At 36.2% G+C, this 18,094-nt stretch overlaps 1 protein-coding gene and 1 pseudogene across 1 annotated transcript in view; both read right to left on the minus strand.

Annotated features, from left to right (window-relative positions):
* The window catches only part of GAN (gigaxonin), a 76,280-nt gene that overhangs the window by 19,168 nt on the left and 39,018 nt on the right, over positions 1 to 18,094 (minus strand). Inside the window, exons 4-9 of the mRNA XM_020992643.2 lie at positions 12,978 to 13,195; positions 12,638 to 12,759; positions 6,337 to 6,449; positions 3,553 to 3,702; positions 2,722 to 2,858; positions 924 to 1,055 (exon numbers count right to left, since the gene is read on the minus strand). Coding sequence (XP_020848302.1) covers positions 924 to 1,055; positions 2,722 to 2,858; positions 3,553 to 3,702; positions 6,337 to 6,449; positions 12,638 to 12,759; positions 12,978 to 13,195 — 872 coding nt within the window. The remainder of the gene's footprint in view (positions 1 to 923; positions 1,056 to 2,721; positions 2,859 to 3,552; positions 3,703 to 6,336; positions 6,450 to 12,637; positions 12,760 to 12,977; positions 13,196 to 18,094) is intronic.
* On the minus strand, positions 8,796 to 12,627 carry LOC144455847 (large ribosomal subunit protein eL6 pseudogene; annotated as a pseudogene).

Here is an 18,094-nt window from a genome sequence, read left to right on the forward strand (position 1 = left end):
AAAGACTTCAATGCCCTTTTTAAACCCCCTAAAACATGTATAAACCTTTCTAACTAAAATAGTAGTCCATTTCCCTTTCAATGTGGCTTCACAGTTATACTAGAGAAAAATGACTTAAAACTATTAAAATGAAATCTTCCCCAAATTCATTAGGACTTTTGTACCTTTAATGAACGGTTTTGAAACCACCACAATAACTTACTTTTGTACCCCTTTCTAAGGATATGGAATTCAACTCGGTGCTATAGCACCCCCTCCTGGTAAACTTTGAGATCAAAGTCAAAATTAAAATGTTGATCAATCATCTCAGTCATGTCTGACTGTTTGCGATGCCATTTGGGATTTTCTTGGCAAAGATACTAGAATGGTTTGCTATTTCTTTCTCCAGCTCATTTTATAGATGAACAAAATGGAGGCAAACAGGTTAAATGACTTGCCCAGGGTCACACTAGCTAGTAAGTGTCTAAGGTCACATTTATACTTGGGAAGATTAGTCTTCTTGACTCTAGGCCTGGCACTCTATCCACCGTGCCACTTAGCTGTTCCTGAATATTTATAGTCATTGATAGTTTAAACAAACATACTATACATCCTCTATATATTTGAGACCTGTTAAGTGCAAGTACAGGTATACACATTCTCTCAAAATAAAATACCCAAAAACCCCCCATTTTTAAAAAAATGTCACAGAATAATTAACATTTTAAGATTATAATCTGGGCAAATCCCTAGATTTTACAGACAAGGACACCTGGGCTGAGAGCAGTAAATGTTCTGTCCAGTGTCACACAAAGCTGAGAGAAATAAGTGTTCTGTCCAGTGTCACACAAGTAATGACAAAAGTGTTCTTCCAACTTCCAAGGTAGCACCACTCTTTAACATTCTTATGAAGGATATAGTCTAACCATGAATAGATAATTTACCTTTTGAATTCATCATGGTAGAATTCTGACTTGCATGTCACCATCTCATTGGTTTGACTTTCTTGGTCACGAGTTCTGACTCCACCAAATACATAGAGTTCCAAGGCAACTCCACAAGCTACAGCCCCAAATCTAATAAGCCAAGAACAGTGTTAAATACTAAACACACATGTTGGTTTGTACCAGTTACCTTAAGTCTCCAGCTTGCTCTAATTCTGTAAAGTGCTAAGTTTTCTGATGAACATGTGATTTTCCTTCTTTTTTTGTGTGCTTATGGACTGAATGAATACTATTCACATGATTAATATTACAGAAAAGCAAATCATCAGCTTTCAAATGTAAAATGTGACCTAAAGTTTGTGTGATGGACTAAAAATGTAGGAAACACTCAAGAGTCTAGTGAGAATTATTACCTGAAGTATTCAGAAAGTCAGAAATTACCCCTACTCTCCAACTAATTTATTATTTATCGAACACCCAGTGTACAAAGCATTATACTAATAACATCAGTTTCCATTATTTTGGTTAGTTGTAAATTCCTTGAGACTCAGACAACATAATTAACATAAAACAAGAACTATCTAAATATATAAGGAATGTGTGAGACAGTTCACATTTAGCATTTTAAAGTAAAATCTGAGTTGGATCAAATAAGATATATACATAAAGTTCTTTGGAAAACTTAAAAACACTAAGTATTAGCTATTATTATTATTTGAAAGAACTAGAGTCAAGAAGAATTTGAGGGTATGAAAGATGGAGTAGAATTACTATTACTTGATTAAAGCTTAACTTATGAGAAGAGTTGAAAGAAGTAGACTAGGAAGGGGGCAGGAGAATAAAGGCAATAGGAATAACAAAGAAGTTTACCTGATTTTAAGTGACAGGTAAAATGAGGTAAGAACAGGTTATCTAGTACTACTCATATTGTGTTGTAGTTTCATAAAAGGTTAGCAAAGACATAAAGGTTATCTATTCCACAGAGAACTTTTTATCATGTAAGACATTATAAGCAATGGTCTTTCCTACATGGATGCCTAATAAAGGAGAATCTTATTAGTAACTTGCTTAAGTAGCAATGATACTCAGTTTTTTCTAACCTAATTTACTTATGTTTTTAAAAACTTAAAAAACAATTTTTCCAATTCTCTTCTCAGGGAATGTTGACAACAACTGATCACATTTTCCCCACATAAATCTTTTAAGAAATCTAGATCCTTAAAAACAGTTAAGTCTTCACTATCATTTGTCTCTAAATTCTCTCCCTTTTTAAAATGGTCTTGGTTACTGCATCTTCTATTCTTCCCACTTTTCCTAAGATGTACAAACTAAGATTAAATGTAATGCTATACTAGGAAACTTACTCGTAGATGATTACTTCACAATTCTCACAAGTTAAATACGACTTTCATTAGCATAACCATTCACCAAAATAGCCATTCATATCAGCCCCTTGTCTCTTCCCTGGGTACCTTACTTTCCCTTCCTTCTGCCATATGTGCTTATTACATTCACTATTTTATATATATGCAGTTTATAAAAATAAGGAAGCAAGAAATGGTTCCTAATTCTTATGCAATCAATGGCATATTTTATTCTCTAAGAAATATCTTAATCCTATTTTTAAAAAGCACAAACAAAAAAATCTATCTAGAGAAATGGAACATAAGCTAAACAAGCTAGTCTTAACACAAAAACGTGCTTTGATGATAAGAATTCTTTTAAAATGACTAACATAAACTCTGAGATACTTAATTTTATTTTCTAAACAAAGTTTAAAAAAAAACCTTTTGCTTACCTGCTTTCTTTTAATGGACAAATAGCAGTCCATTGCTGGGTCCTAGGATCATAACACTCCACAGATTCAAAAAGTTTTCCATATGATCCTCCCCCCATTGCATAGATTTTCTTTTTCATAGCTGCATAGCAGCCAATCTTAAAAGAAAGAAAAGAAACTTCATCAAATGTAATACTTGCCAATTTAAAATTGTCTATTAGCAAGGAGCCATTTCAGAAATGTAGTAGTTTCAAAAAGTAAAGCTATACTGTCGCCATCATTAAAATTCAATAAATCGAAAATATGTTTCAATAAGTAATGTGCGTAATTTTGATCATCAGAGAGAGAACAGGTTATGACATAAGCCTCAACAAATGTTCAGGACCATTTTATCTCAATACTTGCCTATAACACACACACACACAGAGCCATTATCTTGGGACAAAGCAGAAGTGAAGAAATGGATATACATTATCATATATAAAAATTAAGAACTCCTAATGAGTCACTGAGTTTACTCAGAATATACTTGCTGTGTAATTGTGGCATTCTAGATGTAAAAAAAACCAATTTCTTTCAGCACTTTTCTCCCTAAGAAAACAACCGTGTCCACATTTGGTTACTAAATGTGTATAGAGTGAATTTAACATCTTACTGGGCTAAAACTCTAAAAGAGTCTGCTATTTTGGTTTATACCTATTAAATCCTAAGGTTGGGTTCCAATAGGAAAAGGCTTCCTCTACAAGCAATGTCAAAATAATTATCTGGAGATGAAGAATATGAATTTGTCACAAAAGCAGAGACTTCAGAGAAAATAGTTCAATAGTGCTTAATGCAAGGTACAGTTTTTACCTTTCTAACCATGGTCAAATCAGGCTGTTTTGTCCAGGTTTTAGAATATATATCATAACATTCCATGGAAATCAGCTCTTTCTCACCATCATCACCACCCAAAACATATAGCATTCCATCTATCTCCACAATTCCAAAATTTTGTCTTGCCTAAAAGGACACCAAAGAAATAATTTCATTTTCAAAATAAGTCATATAATTGTGAACTATATACTCAAGAGAAGCATTATAATGTAAAAAGAACAGGGATTGGCCTTAATGTAAAAAAAAAAAAAGTTGGGTTTGAAACCCATCTCCAAATACTTACTAGTTGTGTGACCATGCACAAGCCACAACCTCTCTGAAACCTCAGCTTCCTCATATGTAAAATGGGTGCGCACTCCCCCACCCCGCAGAACTTACCTCATAGTTATGTAAAAGCACTGTATAAAAGTCATCTGGTATGGTTATGAGCTCAGAAAACTGATGACGAAAGTTAATAGTCACAATATTAAATGTAACATCATTTTAAAATTTAATTTCATTCTGTCACAGGGAGTATCAGGGTCAGAAGTCAAAATTCATATTCCATTACTATTCTCTTCTATGGAATCCTCTAAACTATTTCAAATTTCCTTGAATCTAAGGATCCATTTTATTGAAAAGGAATAGATTTACAGAAACAGACAATCTCAGGGGAAGAAAGAGCCTCAGGGTTCATCTAATTTAACTTGTACTTAAACAGAAATCTTCTCTACAACATCCATCCCAATAAGAAGTCATCTGACCTCTGTCAGAAAACCACCAGTGATGTGAAACCGACCACTACCATCACCACTAAGGGCAGCTCATTCCATTTTTGGACAGCTCTTGATTTATCTGAAACTTTTCTTTATATCTAACCTAAAACTGCCTCTCTTAAGGTGACAGATTAAGAGGGGGTAGTATAGTACTACATACATATCTATCAATATATACATATCTATCAATATCTATATCTATATCTCAAGAGTGTGAAAACAAAAAACCTGATAGTAACTGCATTTAATTAGCCATGGCCAAACTATTTCTGGAATATGATATATAGTTCTGGACACCACATTTCAGGAAGCCCTTGACAAATGGAAACTGTCCAAAAGGAGTTAACTAGGATGGTAAAGGGACTCAAACTCTGTCATATAAGAAATGATTAAAAGACCTGGAAATATTTAGTATGAAGAGAAGACTCTGGGGAATGGTAACATTATTGTTATATTATGTATTAAATATCTTGCAATATTAAAACATCTGCAGGTCTATTATGTAGAAGAGGGATTACATTGGCTTGCTTGGTCTTAACTGCTACATGAGGGAGAAATTAGAGATCAAATTTCACTTCAATCTAAGGAAAAGAATTCTTAACAACTAGAGCTGGTTCTTCTGGAAAGTAATTTTGACACTTCTCAAAAGTTACTAAACTATGCACACCATTTGACCCAGCTACATCACTACACTACTACCAAAAAAAGAGGGAGAAGATCCATCCATACAAAAATATTTACAGTAGTTCTTTCTGTGGTAGCAAAGAACTGAAAACTAAGAGGTTGCCCATCAATTTAGGAATGGCTGAACAAATTATAGTATATGAATGTAATGGAATGCTATTGTACTAGAAGAAATGATGAAAGGGATAGTTTCAGAGAAACCTGGGAAGACTTGTGTGAAGAGTGAAATGAACAGAACCAGGAGAACAATTTATACTATACTAACAACACCATGAAGACGAATAACTCAAATACTTATGAACTCTAATTAATGTAATAATCACAATTCCAGAAGAATGGTAAAGCATGTTACTCATCTCCAGAGGGGTGATGGACTCAAGATGCAGAAAGAAACACATTTTTACACATGGCCAATGTGAAAATTTGTTTTGCTCGGCTATGCATGGTTGATTTTCTTTTCTTTTTCAATTGGGATGAGGGAGGAAAAAAGATTTTTATTTGAAAAATAAAATAAAAAAATTAGAGCTGTTCAAAAATGGAATGACTTATCATTGGAGGTTAAATGGACATTAAATCATCACTCCTTAGGGATGTTGTAGAAGAGACTGACACTTCAGGTATGTGTTGGACGTTAAGGTCCCTTTTCAGTTCTATGATTCTATGATTTATTAAAGACAGATGGGGATTCAAGTGCAATAGTTTCTCAAGAGAACATGATTAAGTATTAATCTTGGAGAAATCACTAGCTGAGGCAGAAGGAAAGCAGGATTACAGCTAGAAAAAGTTTTGACATTATTACTACCAACTTAGTAAAGGAAACTCTGAAGGCTGATTTGTTGGGTTGGAAAGAGCTATGTTCACAGGTACTGTCCAGACCTAAGAGAGGCACAGTCAGGCTCTTGTGGCTAGAGCGCTAGACTTGAAGTCAGGAATATCTGCGGTTCAATCCCACTCTCTTGACACTTAGTATGTGACTATGGATAAATCATTTAACTTTTCTTTACTTAGTTTCCTCATCTGTAAAATGGGGATAATACCTATAGTACCTACCTAACAGAGTTGCTACGAGGCTCAAAAGAAATAACATATGAAGAGTAGCTTGCTAAACTTTAAGTGTTAAATAAATGTCAGCTATTATTTCCCATTGAATTTGTTGGGGAATTAATTGGTGGTAGCATGAGCCTTGAGGTTTTACTGGCCAGGCTTTTGCTTACTTATTACTGTTGTACAGTAATTTGCTGGAAAAGCATTATAAATTCAACCAAGGGAAAGAAAAGATCTAGGAAAAATTCACTGAGAAATAGTGATTTATTATTTTTACCTCATTCATTGGTGGTAATGCACTCCATGAATTAGAATCTGGATCATATTTTTCGCCTGAGCTCAGGATCTTCTTATTTTCATCTTGGCCCCCAAATACAAATAAAAATCCTTCTGTAAAACCAAAATAGAAGCCTCAAAATTTATATTTGATAAAAATCTGCAACCTAAATCTTCCAATAACATCTTTGATTTTAGTCCTAGTTAACATAACTTTAACATAAACTATATATTTCTCTTGGAACAATCACACCTCCACATATGTATTGCTGAACGAAGCTGGAGAAAAATCACAAAACTGGGATTGAGTAGGTCCACTACAAATTTGTCATGTAACCTCAACTGGGCTCTCACTATGGCAAGGTAATCCTTTTATAGCTCTCTAATTAACTCACTATCCCACTCCCAACAGCAGCTTTTCCCAATCTTTTTGGCCCTCTTCAAACCTCTCAAAGTCTCCCCTATCCCCACTCTCTCAACTGAGAACCCTGTCTCATATTTTACCGAAAAAAAACCTGAAGCCACTATTTGCTGAGAGCTCCCTTTTCCTCATCTCACATCACTCAGATACCTTCTGCTACTATCTATGCTTTTACCCGTCTCATACAAAGAGGCGGCACTTCTTGCCAAGACAAACCCCTCTACATGCACAGGTAAATCCCATCTTCTCTAAAAGGTTCCCTCCATCATCCCCACTCACACTTATCTTTGACCTCTTCCTGTCTATTGGCTACTTCCCTACTGTCTACAAACACGCCCATGTTCCCCAATTCTGAAAACATCCTCATTTGATTCATCTAGACCTGAGAGCTATCATCCTACCTCTCTTCTCCATTTTATGGCTAAACTTCTTGAGAAGGCTGTCTAGAATGTGTCTCCACTTCTTTTCCTCTCACTTGTTTTTTGATACTGTCTTAACTCTCTTAACAGTCTGGCTTCCAGTCTCATCATTTGGATAGCACTGTTCCCTTCAAAGTTACTGATGATCTTTTAAATGCCAAATATAATGACCTTTTCTCAATCCTTGCCCTTTTTGACCTCTCTGCAGCCTCTGACAATGTTGATCACCCTCTTCTCCTTGGGTGATAGGAGTACCTCCCCCAACCTGGGGGGCCGCCCCATTCAATAAACTCTGGGGGCTCTCTATCACCTCCAGGATTGGATGTAAAATCCTGTTTGGCATTCAAAGCCCTTCATAACCTATTCCCCTCACTTTTACAGTCTTCTTACATCTTATATGCCTCACCCCAGCACTCTACTGAAACTGGCTTCCTTGCTGCTTTTTGCACAAGACACTCTATGTTTGTACTCCAGTAAATTTTTGTCAGTCCTCCATGTCTGGAATGCGTTCCCCCCCTCATTTACTTCAAGTACCTTCTACAGGAAGCCTTTTCTGATCTCCTCTAATTCTGCTGTCTTCCCTTTTGATTATCTCCAATCTATCCTGCATATATCTTGCTCGTACATAGCTTTTTGCACATTATCTCCCTCATTAGACTGCTAGTTCCTTGACAATAGGAACTGTCTTTTACTTTTCATATCCCTAACATTCAGCACAGTGCCTGACACATAGTAGGTGCTTAACAAATGCTTACTGACTGACAATCAACAATATTCCACACTCTGGCTCCCTAAGTCTTCAATATTACCACTTCCTCCTCCAATTGCTGATCATTTCAGTAGCAATCAAAGCCCAGAGATGCAGACCAAGACTCAAACGCACACCACTATGCCATTCAAGAGCAGTGGTTCTCAAACTTTTGTCTCAGGACTCCTTTACATTCTTAAAAAATTATTCAGGACCGGTCAGAGCTTTTGTTTATATGGCCTATATCTACCAATATTTACCATATTAGAAATTAAAATGTCTTAGTGTTATTATGAAAATAGTTTTGACCTTATGGACCCCTTGAAAGGGTCTTGGGGACCCCTGGACCATATTTTGAGAACTAGTGTTCTAAAGAATATTATTTCACTTGTATCTCCCATGATCTCTATTCACGGTGCTAAATTCCTTGCAAGCATATCTGTTCCATTTTTTCCAAATTATAAACATTATACTCTTATCTTTAAGTTATAAACTATGCCTTGTCCTAACTTGCTCTATTCTCTCCTTTTCTATCTTTCAGATAGTTCCTACAAAACCAACTCCTCCAGGAAACTGTCTCTAATTTACAGAGGAATGATATCAGGGACGTCTGTCAGGATAGGAAGATAGTGTTACAGAGATAAAGCTTGAGAGACAATGTACCATTATGATCCTTCTATTTCGAATCAATAAGCATCTGTTAAATGACTACATACCAGGCAGATAAGGTGCATTTCAAAACTTAGGTTGGTATGGAAAAAACTACCAAGGAAACAAGTTTCTGTTGGATATTGTTATTACAAAGTTTCCAAAGTCTTCAATATTGGATTTCAATATAATTCAACTTCAGGAGCTTGTATTTGAGATAAAGACTTTTCAATCATGAAAACATTTGACTTCTATATAAATTCATAAAGCATGCACAATGTTATCTTAATATCATAGATCTATAATGTTAACTGGAGGCCTGTGACTTTTTTTTTTAAATTTTGGTAACTATAGTTAAATTTAATTGTTTTCCCTTGTAATACTATGTATTGTATTTTATGTATTCAAAATCATTATTCTGGAGAATCTATAGTCTTTACCATACTTTCATAAAGAGAGCTGGGCTATGGTAGCATCAACTTTTCCTATTAGCATATATAAGAAAGGGCTGGATAATATGTACAATAGGATCACTTTCATATACATATGAGCCAAGAAATAGATACCATTTGTATTCTAATGCTTTAACATTTAGTTGCTATTAATTTTGGAATCTCATTTCTTTTTTTTTTATAGTTATTCCAAATATTTTAATGAGAGTTCTGTGCAAGGCATTTAAAACACCAGTTTGTGAGGATAAACTCCATTGGAGAGAAAGAATACAGAGGCACAGGTAGCCATGGAGCTGAGGAATTTTCTTGATTTGGGGCAGGTTCTGAGAGTCCACTGTTTTCTGATCAGCCTTGTGCTGCTCCGTAATTTCGTATTTCTCTTTTTCTATGTCAAAAATTTTTCCTTCTTGGTGTCTAGGTTTACGGAGCCTCTTCTTCTTGAAGTGAGCATCGGTAAGATGATTTGGAATTTTTACACCTGAAAGGTTAACCCTGGTAGAGGTGGCAATGACAAATTTCTGATGGGTCCTTCTCAGAGGAACATGGTTGATGGTCAGAGGTCCAGTCACCAGCAGCAAACCACTAGCCAGCTGCTTCAGGAAAACCACTCGCTTGCCCCTGTGATGACCAGTGGCCCGGGGTGATGCTAGATCAAAGTCTCCTCACATGCTGGCTGAAGGGCTTTTTGTCATGACTCAGCAGCTTTCTAGGCACATCCTCAGTAGGGTAATACCTTGACATTTTGCGAATCTTTACCACAAGAGTTCCTCCATTCTTATCACCACCAACTGGCTTTGAGATAGTAACAGGCACCTTCTCTTTCTTCTTCCCTTCAATCTGGGTTTTTGGTGCAGCATATTTCCACTTGTACATGGCTCTCCTGGAATACATTGCAGACCTAGAGTATTGACCAATCCCTCAGGCTAGGACTGGGTTACAACTGCAGTCTTTCAGGGCTTTTTCACCACCTTTTCAGCCACATCTTCCTTCTTGTTTTTCTCCTTTTTTTCCTTTAGGACCTTCTTTTCCTTTGGTTCCTTTGGGGATTTTTTTGTCCACCATCTTGAGAGAAGGGAAAGCTTGGAATCTCATTTCAAAGAAAACTATATAAAATGTCTTCCATTTAAAGAACACTTATTTCTAAAATACTTTCACATTTTTCCTCACAAAAACTTTTTAAGTTATTTTAGGGTTTCAAACAAAGATACTGAGAGGCAGCACAGTAAAGTGGATAAATAGCAGTCCTCAGTGTCAGGAAGACCTGGATCCAAGTCTCATCTCTAGCACACACAGGCCCAGGCAAGTCCCAGTCTCTGTGTCCCATGCAATTCTTTATAAAAGAGGTACCAACCTGCATCAGTGGAGCAAGTTCCTCCCAGGGAACTCCCTACAATAGGAAGCAGAGTGGTACAGTGCAAAGAGTATTGGGTTTGGAGTCAAACCCCAGCTCTGTCACTTACTACCTATGTGACCTGTGACCTTGGCTAAACCTAATATCTCTGGGTTTCACTTTCCTCATTTATAAACAACAACTAAAGTCCTTTCTGGCTCTAAATCAAAGATCCTACAGAAGTTTTATGACTTAAGATTTTACTATATAGTGATGAAAATGCCCAATTACAAATGAAAAATCTAGCATCAGCAATATGATAGAAACGATTCTTTCAGATCAAAGAAACATCCTCTCCCCTCCCCAGCTTTATATATGACACTTAATGAGTACCGGGTCCTTACTTCCTTATCTTCATTTTAAAAGCCCGAATTGTATTCTTAGATGTAGTATAACCAAGTCTCCCCTATTCTTTTTTTTCTTCTTTACATAGAGAAGAAGCTATATCCTTTATTAAAGTTACAGGAAAGATTTTTATTTTTTCTTTAACTTATTATTATTCTTTTATTAAATATGTCCCAATTACTTGTTAAAAATTTTTAACACTCATTTTAAAAAATTCTGAATTCCAAGTTCTCTCCCTCCCTTTTCTCCCTCCTCTTTGAGAAGACTGATATCAATTATAGATGAGGTCCCCCCACTCCTAAAAAACTTTTACTTGACTCCACTATACCCTCAATCTGTAGTCCTATATCTTTCTTCACCCAATTCCTACAAAAAATCCATTTGTACTTGTCTCTGCTTCCTCTCTTCTCATTCATTTTTCAAACCTTTGAAATCTAGCTCTTTACCTCATTACAACTGTAACTGTTCTCTCCATAGTTACCAATAATCTCTTAAACTGAGGAATCTGATAATCCTTTCTTAGTCCTAATCCTTCTCAAACTAATTGCTGCATTGAATACCAAGTACCCTCTTCTCTTTTGGATATTTTCAATTATGTATCAAGTCTCCTTTCTTGGCTCATCAGCCATATCACAGTCCTCACTGTGGATGTTACCCAAGGCTCTAACCATGGTTCTCTTCTCTACTCTTTTTTTTTTGTGATCTCATCAACTAATTCCCATAAGCTCATTATCATTTCTATGCAGAGGGCTCACTGGTCTATATATTCAGCACCAGTTCTCTTCTCTAAGCTTCACTTCAAAAATCATCTTCAAAAGGGATATCCTGAAGAAATCTTAAACTCAAAAACGTTTAAAATGTCCCCTCAAATTTCCCTTCTTCCAAGCTTCCTATTTCTGTTGAAAACGCAATTATTTTTATAGTACCTCAGTTTTGTAATCTTAGTGTTATCTATTGACTATCCACTTTTCCTAACCCCATAGAACCAATCAACTGGCAATCTTACCATTTCTGAATTTACACCATTTCTGAATTTATAACAGCTCTTGCATCTTGCCCCTTCCTCTGTATTCATTTAGCCATCACCCCAGTTAAGTTCTTCAATCCCCTCTTGTTTGTCTTATTACAACAGCCTTCTAATTGGTCTCTGCCTCAAGCCTCTCCCCATACTGGTCCACACTCCACACAGCTGCCAAAATGATTTTCTCCTTGAGTACAGATCTGACCATGTCACTACTCTAATTAAATCAACTTTAGCAGCTTCCTATTGCCTCAAGGGTCAAGTAAAAAGTCCTGTGTTTAGCTTTAATGCTCTTTAGAACTTGACTTCAAACTGTCTTTCCAACCTCAATGGACATCATTCTCCCTCCTGCCCACACTCATTGATCTAGTCAAACTTACTTTTTCTCTGATCCTCACCCATGATACTCCATTTCCCATTTTTTTGCCTTTGCAATGGCCATTTGCTATACCTAGACTGTACTCCTTCCTCATCTCCAAACTCTTCTTTTACGACGAAGCTCAAGCATCATCTTCTGCACAAAATCTTTCTTAATCTATCTGCTTTTGCCCTTCATCCCAAACTACCCTGTCTTAACTACTTTATAGTTACTTGTAGTAATTCTCCTTATCTTAACTTCGCATGCTTTTAATAAGTGTTTGTTGTCTCCCCCCTAAGAATGTCAGCTCCTTGAGAATAAGGATTGTTTCATTCATTCTATTTGTATCTTCAGTGCTTAGCATAGTGCATATAATAGGCACTTAATATTTACTGAGTAATATTACATTTTATAAAGCTGCACCATACTGAACAATTCAGATGCAACTGCACACCATTTTATCTTGTGCCAAAAAGTAACATTTAATAGAAAATAGATACCTGCTGAGAGTACTCCATGGTTAAGTCTTGGAACACTTAATGGGGCCAATTCAATCCAGAGCTGCCTATTAGGGTCATAAAGTGGGCACATACAACGCATCACTGCTGTTGGTTTCCTTGAGCTAAAGAACACATATAGAAATTAATTCATTTGCATTTTTTTCCTTTAGACCATAGTATTATAACCAAATTTCATATCTTCAAAGAGTATTACTAAAAAACTGGTAAGTACTACATATTTTAGAGACTCAAATAGAAAAATAAACATTTTGCATTCTATTTTACATAGGAAACAATATTCTTTAAGTCACTTTTCAGGCAACTGATACCAATTACTTACACTCTTTCTTCACCACCAACAGTTACTATGCATTCAGAATAACCCCTGGGTTTGAAAGATGCTAGCATTGCTTCTCCTTGTTGTGGTTGGCTGAGTGGTATATTGCTACATTCTTTGACGATCTCCCGTACTAATGGTTCACTCAACATCTGTTCCCGTAAATAACTGGAGTCTAACCCTGAAACCCATAGAGCTGACATAACATCCTTCATGTGGACCTGAAGAACAAGAATATGAGATTAGGGAGAATGTAGGTGGGAGAAAAGGAGGGAAAAAGTAAATAAATATTTTTTAAAATACATAATTTTCCTATAATTCCCTATCTCACTGCTCAATTCCCCGCCTCCCCAAAATCTAAAATGTACTCACAGTTAAGTCAGATTGTTAGTATTCACTAAGCACCAGTACTGTATTCTTAGATATACATCCCCAAAAGTTACTGAACTACAGTCATAAATGGTTTTTTCTACGTTGCTAGTGTTATTCCTTCTATTAGTGCATTCAGCAACATATCTACTCCTCATCATTTGTGTTTCTTGTTACCCTGTGCTCTATTTTCAATTGATTTGCCACTATCACACTTCAGAAGTAGAAGGAAGTCAACATAAGACTAAAAGCTATTTTGTATTTTAGCTTTTTCAAGCGTCATTATGGCCAAAGACTTCATCATATAATGAATAACTTGATGGTGATGAGTCTCAGGTTAAGTCTTCAGACAGCAGGTAAAGTATGTTACTGGGGATGCATCTGAAGCCTCTCCAGTGCTGTAAAATGTGCTAAGGCTTGCATGCTAGGATCCTCTCCCCCTGACCCCTGTCCCTCCACGCCCTACTCCATGACATACCAAAGCAGAACATAGGATTTTGGAGTTGGAAGAATTTTTACAAGTCATCTAGTTCAACCCTTTCATTTTACAAACACGGAAATAGAAGCCAAGAAGAGCCAAGTGACTTGCTCAAAGTCATACACAGTGACAATTAGAGCTGGGATTCAAATATAGGGCCTCTACTTCCAAAACCAAATTACCACAATACCATTCAGAGGAGAACCTTGTTATATAGTATGGCCTATATTTCATATATATGGACATACAAGAGGTCAGTTGATCTAAAGTATAATGAACACATCCAACCTCTCTAAGAAAAAAAAAATTATATGCAGAAATAGTTTATTTGGCCTAGAAAATAGTGTCAGTTCCATCTTTTAACATCAGCCTTATAAAGAAACGTAGGAAATTAAAAGTTCAAAGACATCCTCAGAACACACAAATCTTTTGTTTACCTTTAATGCAGTACTATTTACCTAAAAATATGTAATATACGAATATGTACATAGTTTTTTTTAATGATTTACATTGTTAATTTACAATTAATCACTTTTAATTGAGCCGAAGACCTAATCTTGATATTTTTTATATTTTCATAGTTCACTAATTGGTATATTCAAGGATACGCCACAGAATATACCAATTTCAAAATTTTTTTTATCCTGAAAAATAAATGTTAGAACTATTCATAAGCATTATAGATTAACTAAGAGGCAGCATAGTACAGTAGAGAGCTGTCCTCAGAGCCAGGAAATCACACCTCTAACACATCCTATTGAGTAACTTCAGGTTAGTCATTTAACTTCTCAAGTAGCCCAGGCAATTCTCTAAGACTGTAAATTACAGAGAAGTTACTGACCTGCAGAGACACAGTTTCCTCATCACAGAGTTCCCTTTAATCAAAGGAAATACAATTCCAGGCCTTAGCTCTATGTTACAGATTAACAAAAAATACAAAGCTGTCTTCAGTATCCTCAACATCCAGTCAACCTCAGGCACAAAGATGAAGGAAAGGGGACCACGAGCATTCTAGTCATGGGGAACAATCAGTGGAAAGGCAGAGTTGGATGATGGAGTATCAGGTTCAAGGATTTAGTAACATGGACAGTGTCACTGGATTACAGAATGTTTGGGGGAGGGTAAAGTGTCAGAAGCCTAGAAAGGTAAGAATGGGCCGGGTTATGAAGGGCTTTGAAATCCAAATGGGATATTGTATTTGACCCTGGAGGTAACAGGGAGTCACTGGAGTTTGGTGAGTAGGGAGGGAATAACATGTTCAAATCTGTACTTTAGGAAAATCACTTTGGCAGCTGATTGGAGGAATAGATTGGATTGAATGAGACTAGACAGGGAAAGTAATTAGATGGCTACTGTAACAGTCCAGGTGAGAAGTGATTATTGCCTGTTCAAAGGAGGTGGCTTTATGACAGAAGGGAACATATATAAGATACTATGAAGGTAAAAACAATAAGATCTGACACTAGAATGGATATGGGGGGATGAGTGTGAGAAGTAGAGGATAACACTGAGAGTGACTGGGATGATAGTGTCCTCTAAAGAAATAGAGAAGTTTGGACAGAGGTAGGTTTTGGGGAAAATTTAATGAGTTCTGTTTTGAACATGTTGAGTTTCATCCCCAGAACATATAGTTAGAGATGTCTGATAGGCAGGTGGTGATGGTAATATGGACATCAGGAGAGGTGTTACCAGGGGTGGGGAACCCTTCGGCCTCAAGGCCATATGTGGTCCTCTAGGTCCTCAAGTGTGGCCCTTTGACTGAATCCAAACTTCACAGAATCCCTTTAATAAAAGGATTTGTTCTGTACAACTTGGACTCAGTCAAAAGGCCTCACCTAAGGACCTAGAAGGCCACAGGTTCCCCATCCTTGTTAGAAATAAATAAGTAAATTTGGGAATCATTTGTATAGATAAAATCAACTGGAGCTAATGAAATCACCAAATGATATACAGAGGGAGAAAAGAAAATGATCCAGGACAGACCTTTGGGGGGCACCTGGAGGAAGATCAAGGAAAGGAGATTGAGAAGGAGAAGTCAGGTAGGAGGAAAATCAGGAAAGAAGTATGTCATAATAACCTAGGGAGAAGAAAATGATTTCAGAAAAACCGGGAAAGACTTACATGAATAATGCAAAGTGAGGTGAGTAGAACCAGGAGAACATTGTACACTATAACAGCAACTTTGTATGATGAATTGTGAATGACTTAGCTATTCTCAGCAATACAATGACACTAGACAATTCCAAAGGACTTGTGATATAAAATGCTATTCCGCTCCAGAGAAAGAACTGATGGAGTATGAATACAGATCAAAGCATACCATTTTTTACTTTTTTTTCCCACGGTTTTTTTTGGGTCTGTTTTCTTTCATGACATAACTAATATGGAAATATATTTTGCATGATTACACATGTACAACCTATATCAAAGTGCTTATACCATCTAAAGAAGTGGAAGGGGAGAGAGGTAGAGAATTTGGAACTCGACATTTTAAAAATGAATGTTAAAAGTTATTTTTACATGTAATTGGGAAAAAATAAAATATTTTTTAAAAAAGAAAGAAATGGAGGGTGAAAGACGAAAGGGTTGAAATGATAAAAGATTATGATCAGGTAAAGGAATTTCAGAGCTCATGAACATGGAAGTGGGACACTTGTGGATAACTAGGTCAATGCTTCTTAACTAAAGTGAGGTGGAGGATTAGGTCATTAGAATTGAACTGGGAAGTTAGGGAGCTTTTTTGCCCTTCAATTTATTATTTATTTTAAACTTTTTTTTCTTTTAGTTAGGGAGTTCTGGAGGAGTTTTGATAGTTTCATTGAAGAGCACTAGTATGAGGGCAGACAGAAAGACTTGTGAGTCAAGCACTGGATTCATTAAGGAACGGAATATCTCAGGGGTCAGTAGATAATATCTATGAGACTCCTGACTGATATATATTTGGATCAAATACACTTCAGAGGAGAGTAAGTGATGATGATACAGGCAGAGTCTGGAAGTGGCAAAGGGGGAACAATGATTATTTACTCTTTCACCATGGACATCTGGTCCTCATATCAACAAAAATAATCCTCTCTTTCACACAATTAATCTAAATACCAATGAAAAGTTAAGTATAAACATGCATTTATAATTTATCCAGGAGGGTTTAATATATTTAATTATCAATAAATGTAGAGACAAATATTTTAAATTCATATATATGAAGAAAAATTAGTACCACAATCCTAAAATGTATTAAGAGAAATCAGAAAATTTGATAGCTAAAATTCAAAATAACATAGGTAGTTAGTGTCTTATTGATAACTAGAACATCTGACTTAGAAAACTTACATAAGGGAACAGCCAATGAAAGCTCACTCTTCTCCTCCCTCTCCATCAAATACCCTGAGCCCCTTTACTACAGATTACACTCACTGCTACTCTCACTGGACCTAGAACTGTGTGACCTCTTCTTTTTGTGCTTCGGTTTGTTCCATCATATGTTACATGAGGATGTTAGATTAGAATAGGGATTCTTAACCTGGGCTATACAAAGTTTTTCTTTTCTTCTAATTTTGATAACTGCATTTCAATGTAACTGGCTTCCTTTGTAACCTCATTTTATGCATTTAAAACACACTACTATGAGAAAGTGTTCATAGGCCTTTACCTGACTTCCAAAAGGGTCAAAAACAAACAAACAAAAAAAAGGTTAAGAAGCTCTGGAATAGATGATACCTAAAGTAACTTTCATCTTAGACAATCTATGGTTCTATATTATTGAACAAGATTTTTAAAAAAATTTAGCTTCTCAGGGCAGCTAGGTGGCGCAGTGGATAGAGCACAGGACCTGGATTCAGGAGGACCCAAGTTCAAATATGGCCTCAGACACACAGTACTTATTAGCTGTGTGACCTGGGCAAGTCACGTAACCCCATTGCCTAACCAGAAAAAAATATTTAGCTTCTCCCTAAAAAATTTTTTTAAACATTCATTTAAAATTTTTTTTGAGTTCCAAATTCTTTCTCCTCCCTTCCCCTCCCCATTAAGGAGGCAAGCAATGTGATATGCAAAACATATTTCCATATTAGTCATGTTGCAAAAAAGGAAAGCAAGAAAAAGAAAGTAAAAAAATTATGCTTCAATCTGCATTCAGACTCCATCAGTTCTTTCTCTGGAGGTGGAAAGCATTTTTCAACATGAATCCTTTGAAACTGTCTTGGATCACTGTTTTGATAAGAGCAGCTAAACCTTTCATAGTTAATCATCATTACAATATTGCTGCTACTGT

Source organism: Phascolarctos cinereus, unplaced genomic scaffold (assembly GCF_003287225.1).
Source record: "Phascolarctos cinereus isolate Bilbo 61053 unplaced genomic scaffold, phaCin_HiC Scaffold_2;HRSCAF=192, whole genome shotgun sequence".
Taxonomy (NCBI): domain Eukaryota; kingdom Metazoa; phylum Chordata; class Mammalia; order Diprotodontia; family Phascolarctidae; genus Phascolarctos; species Phascolarctos cinereus.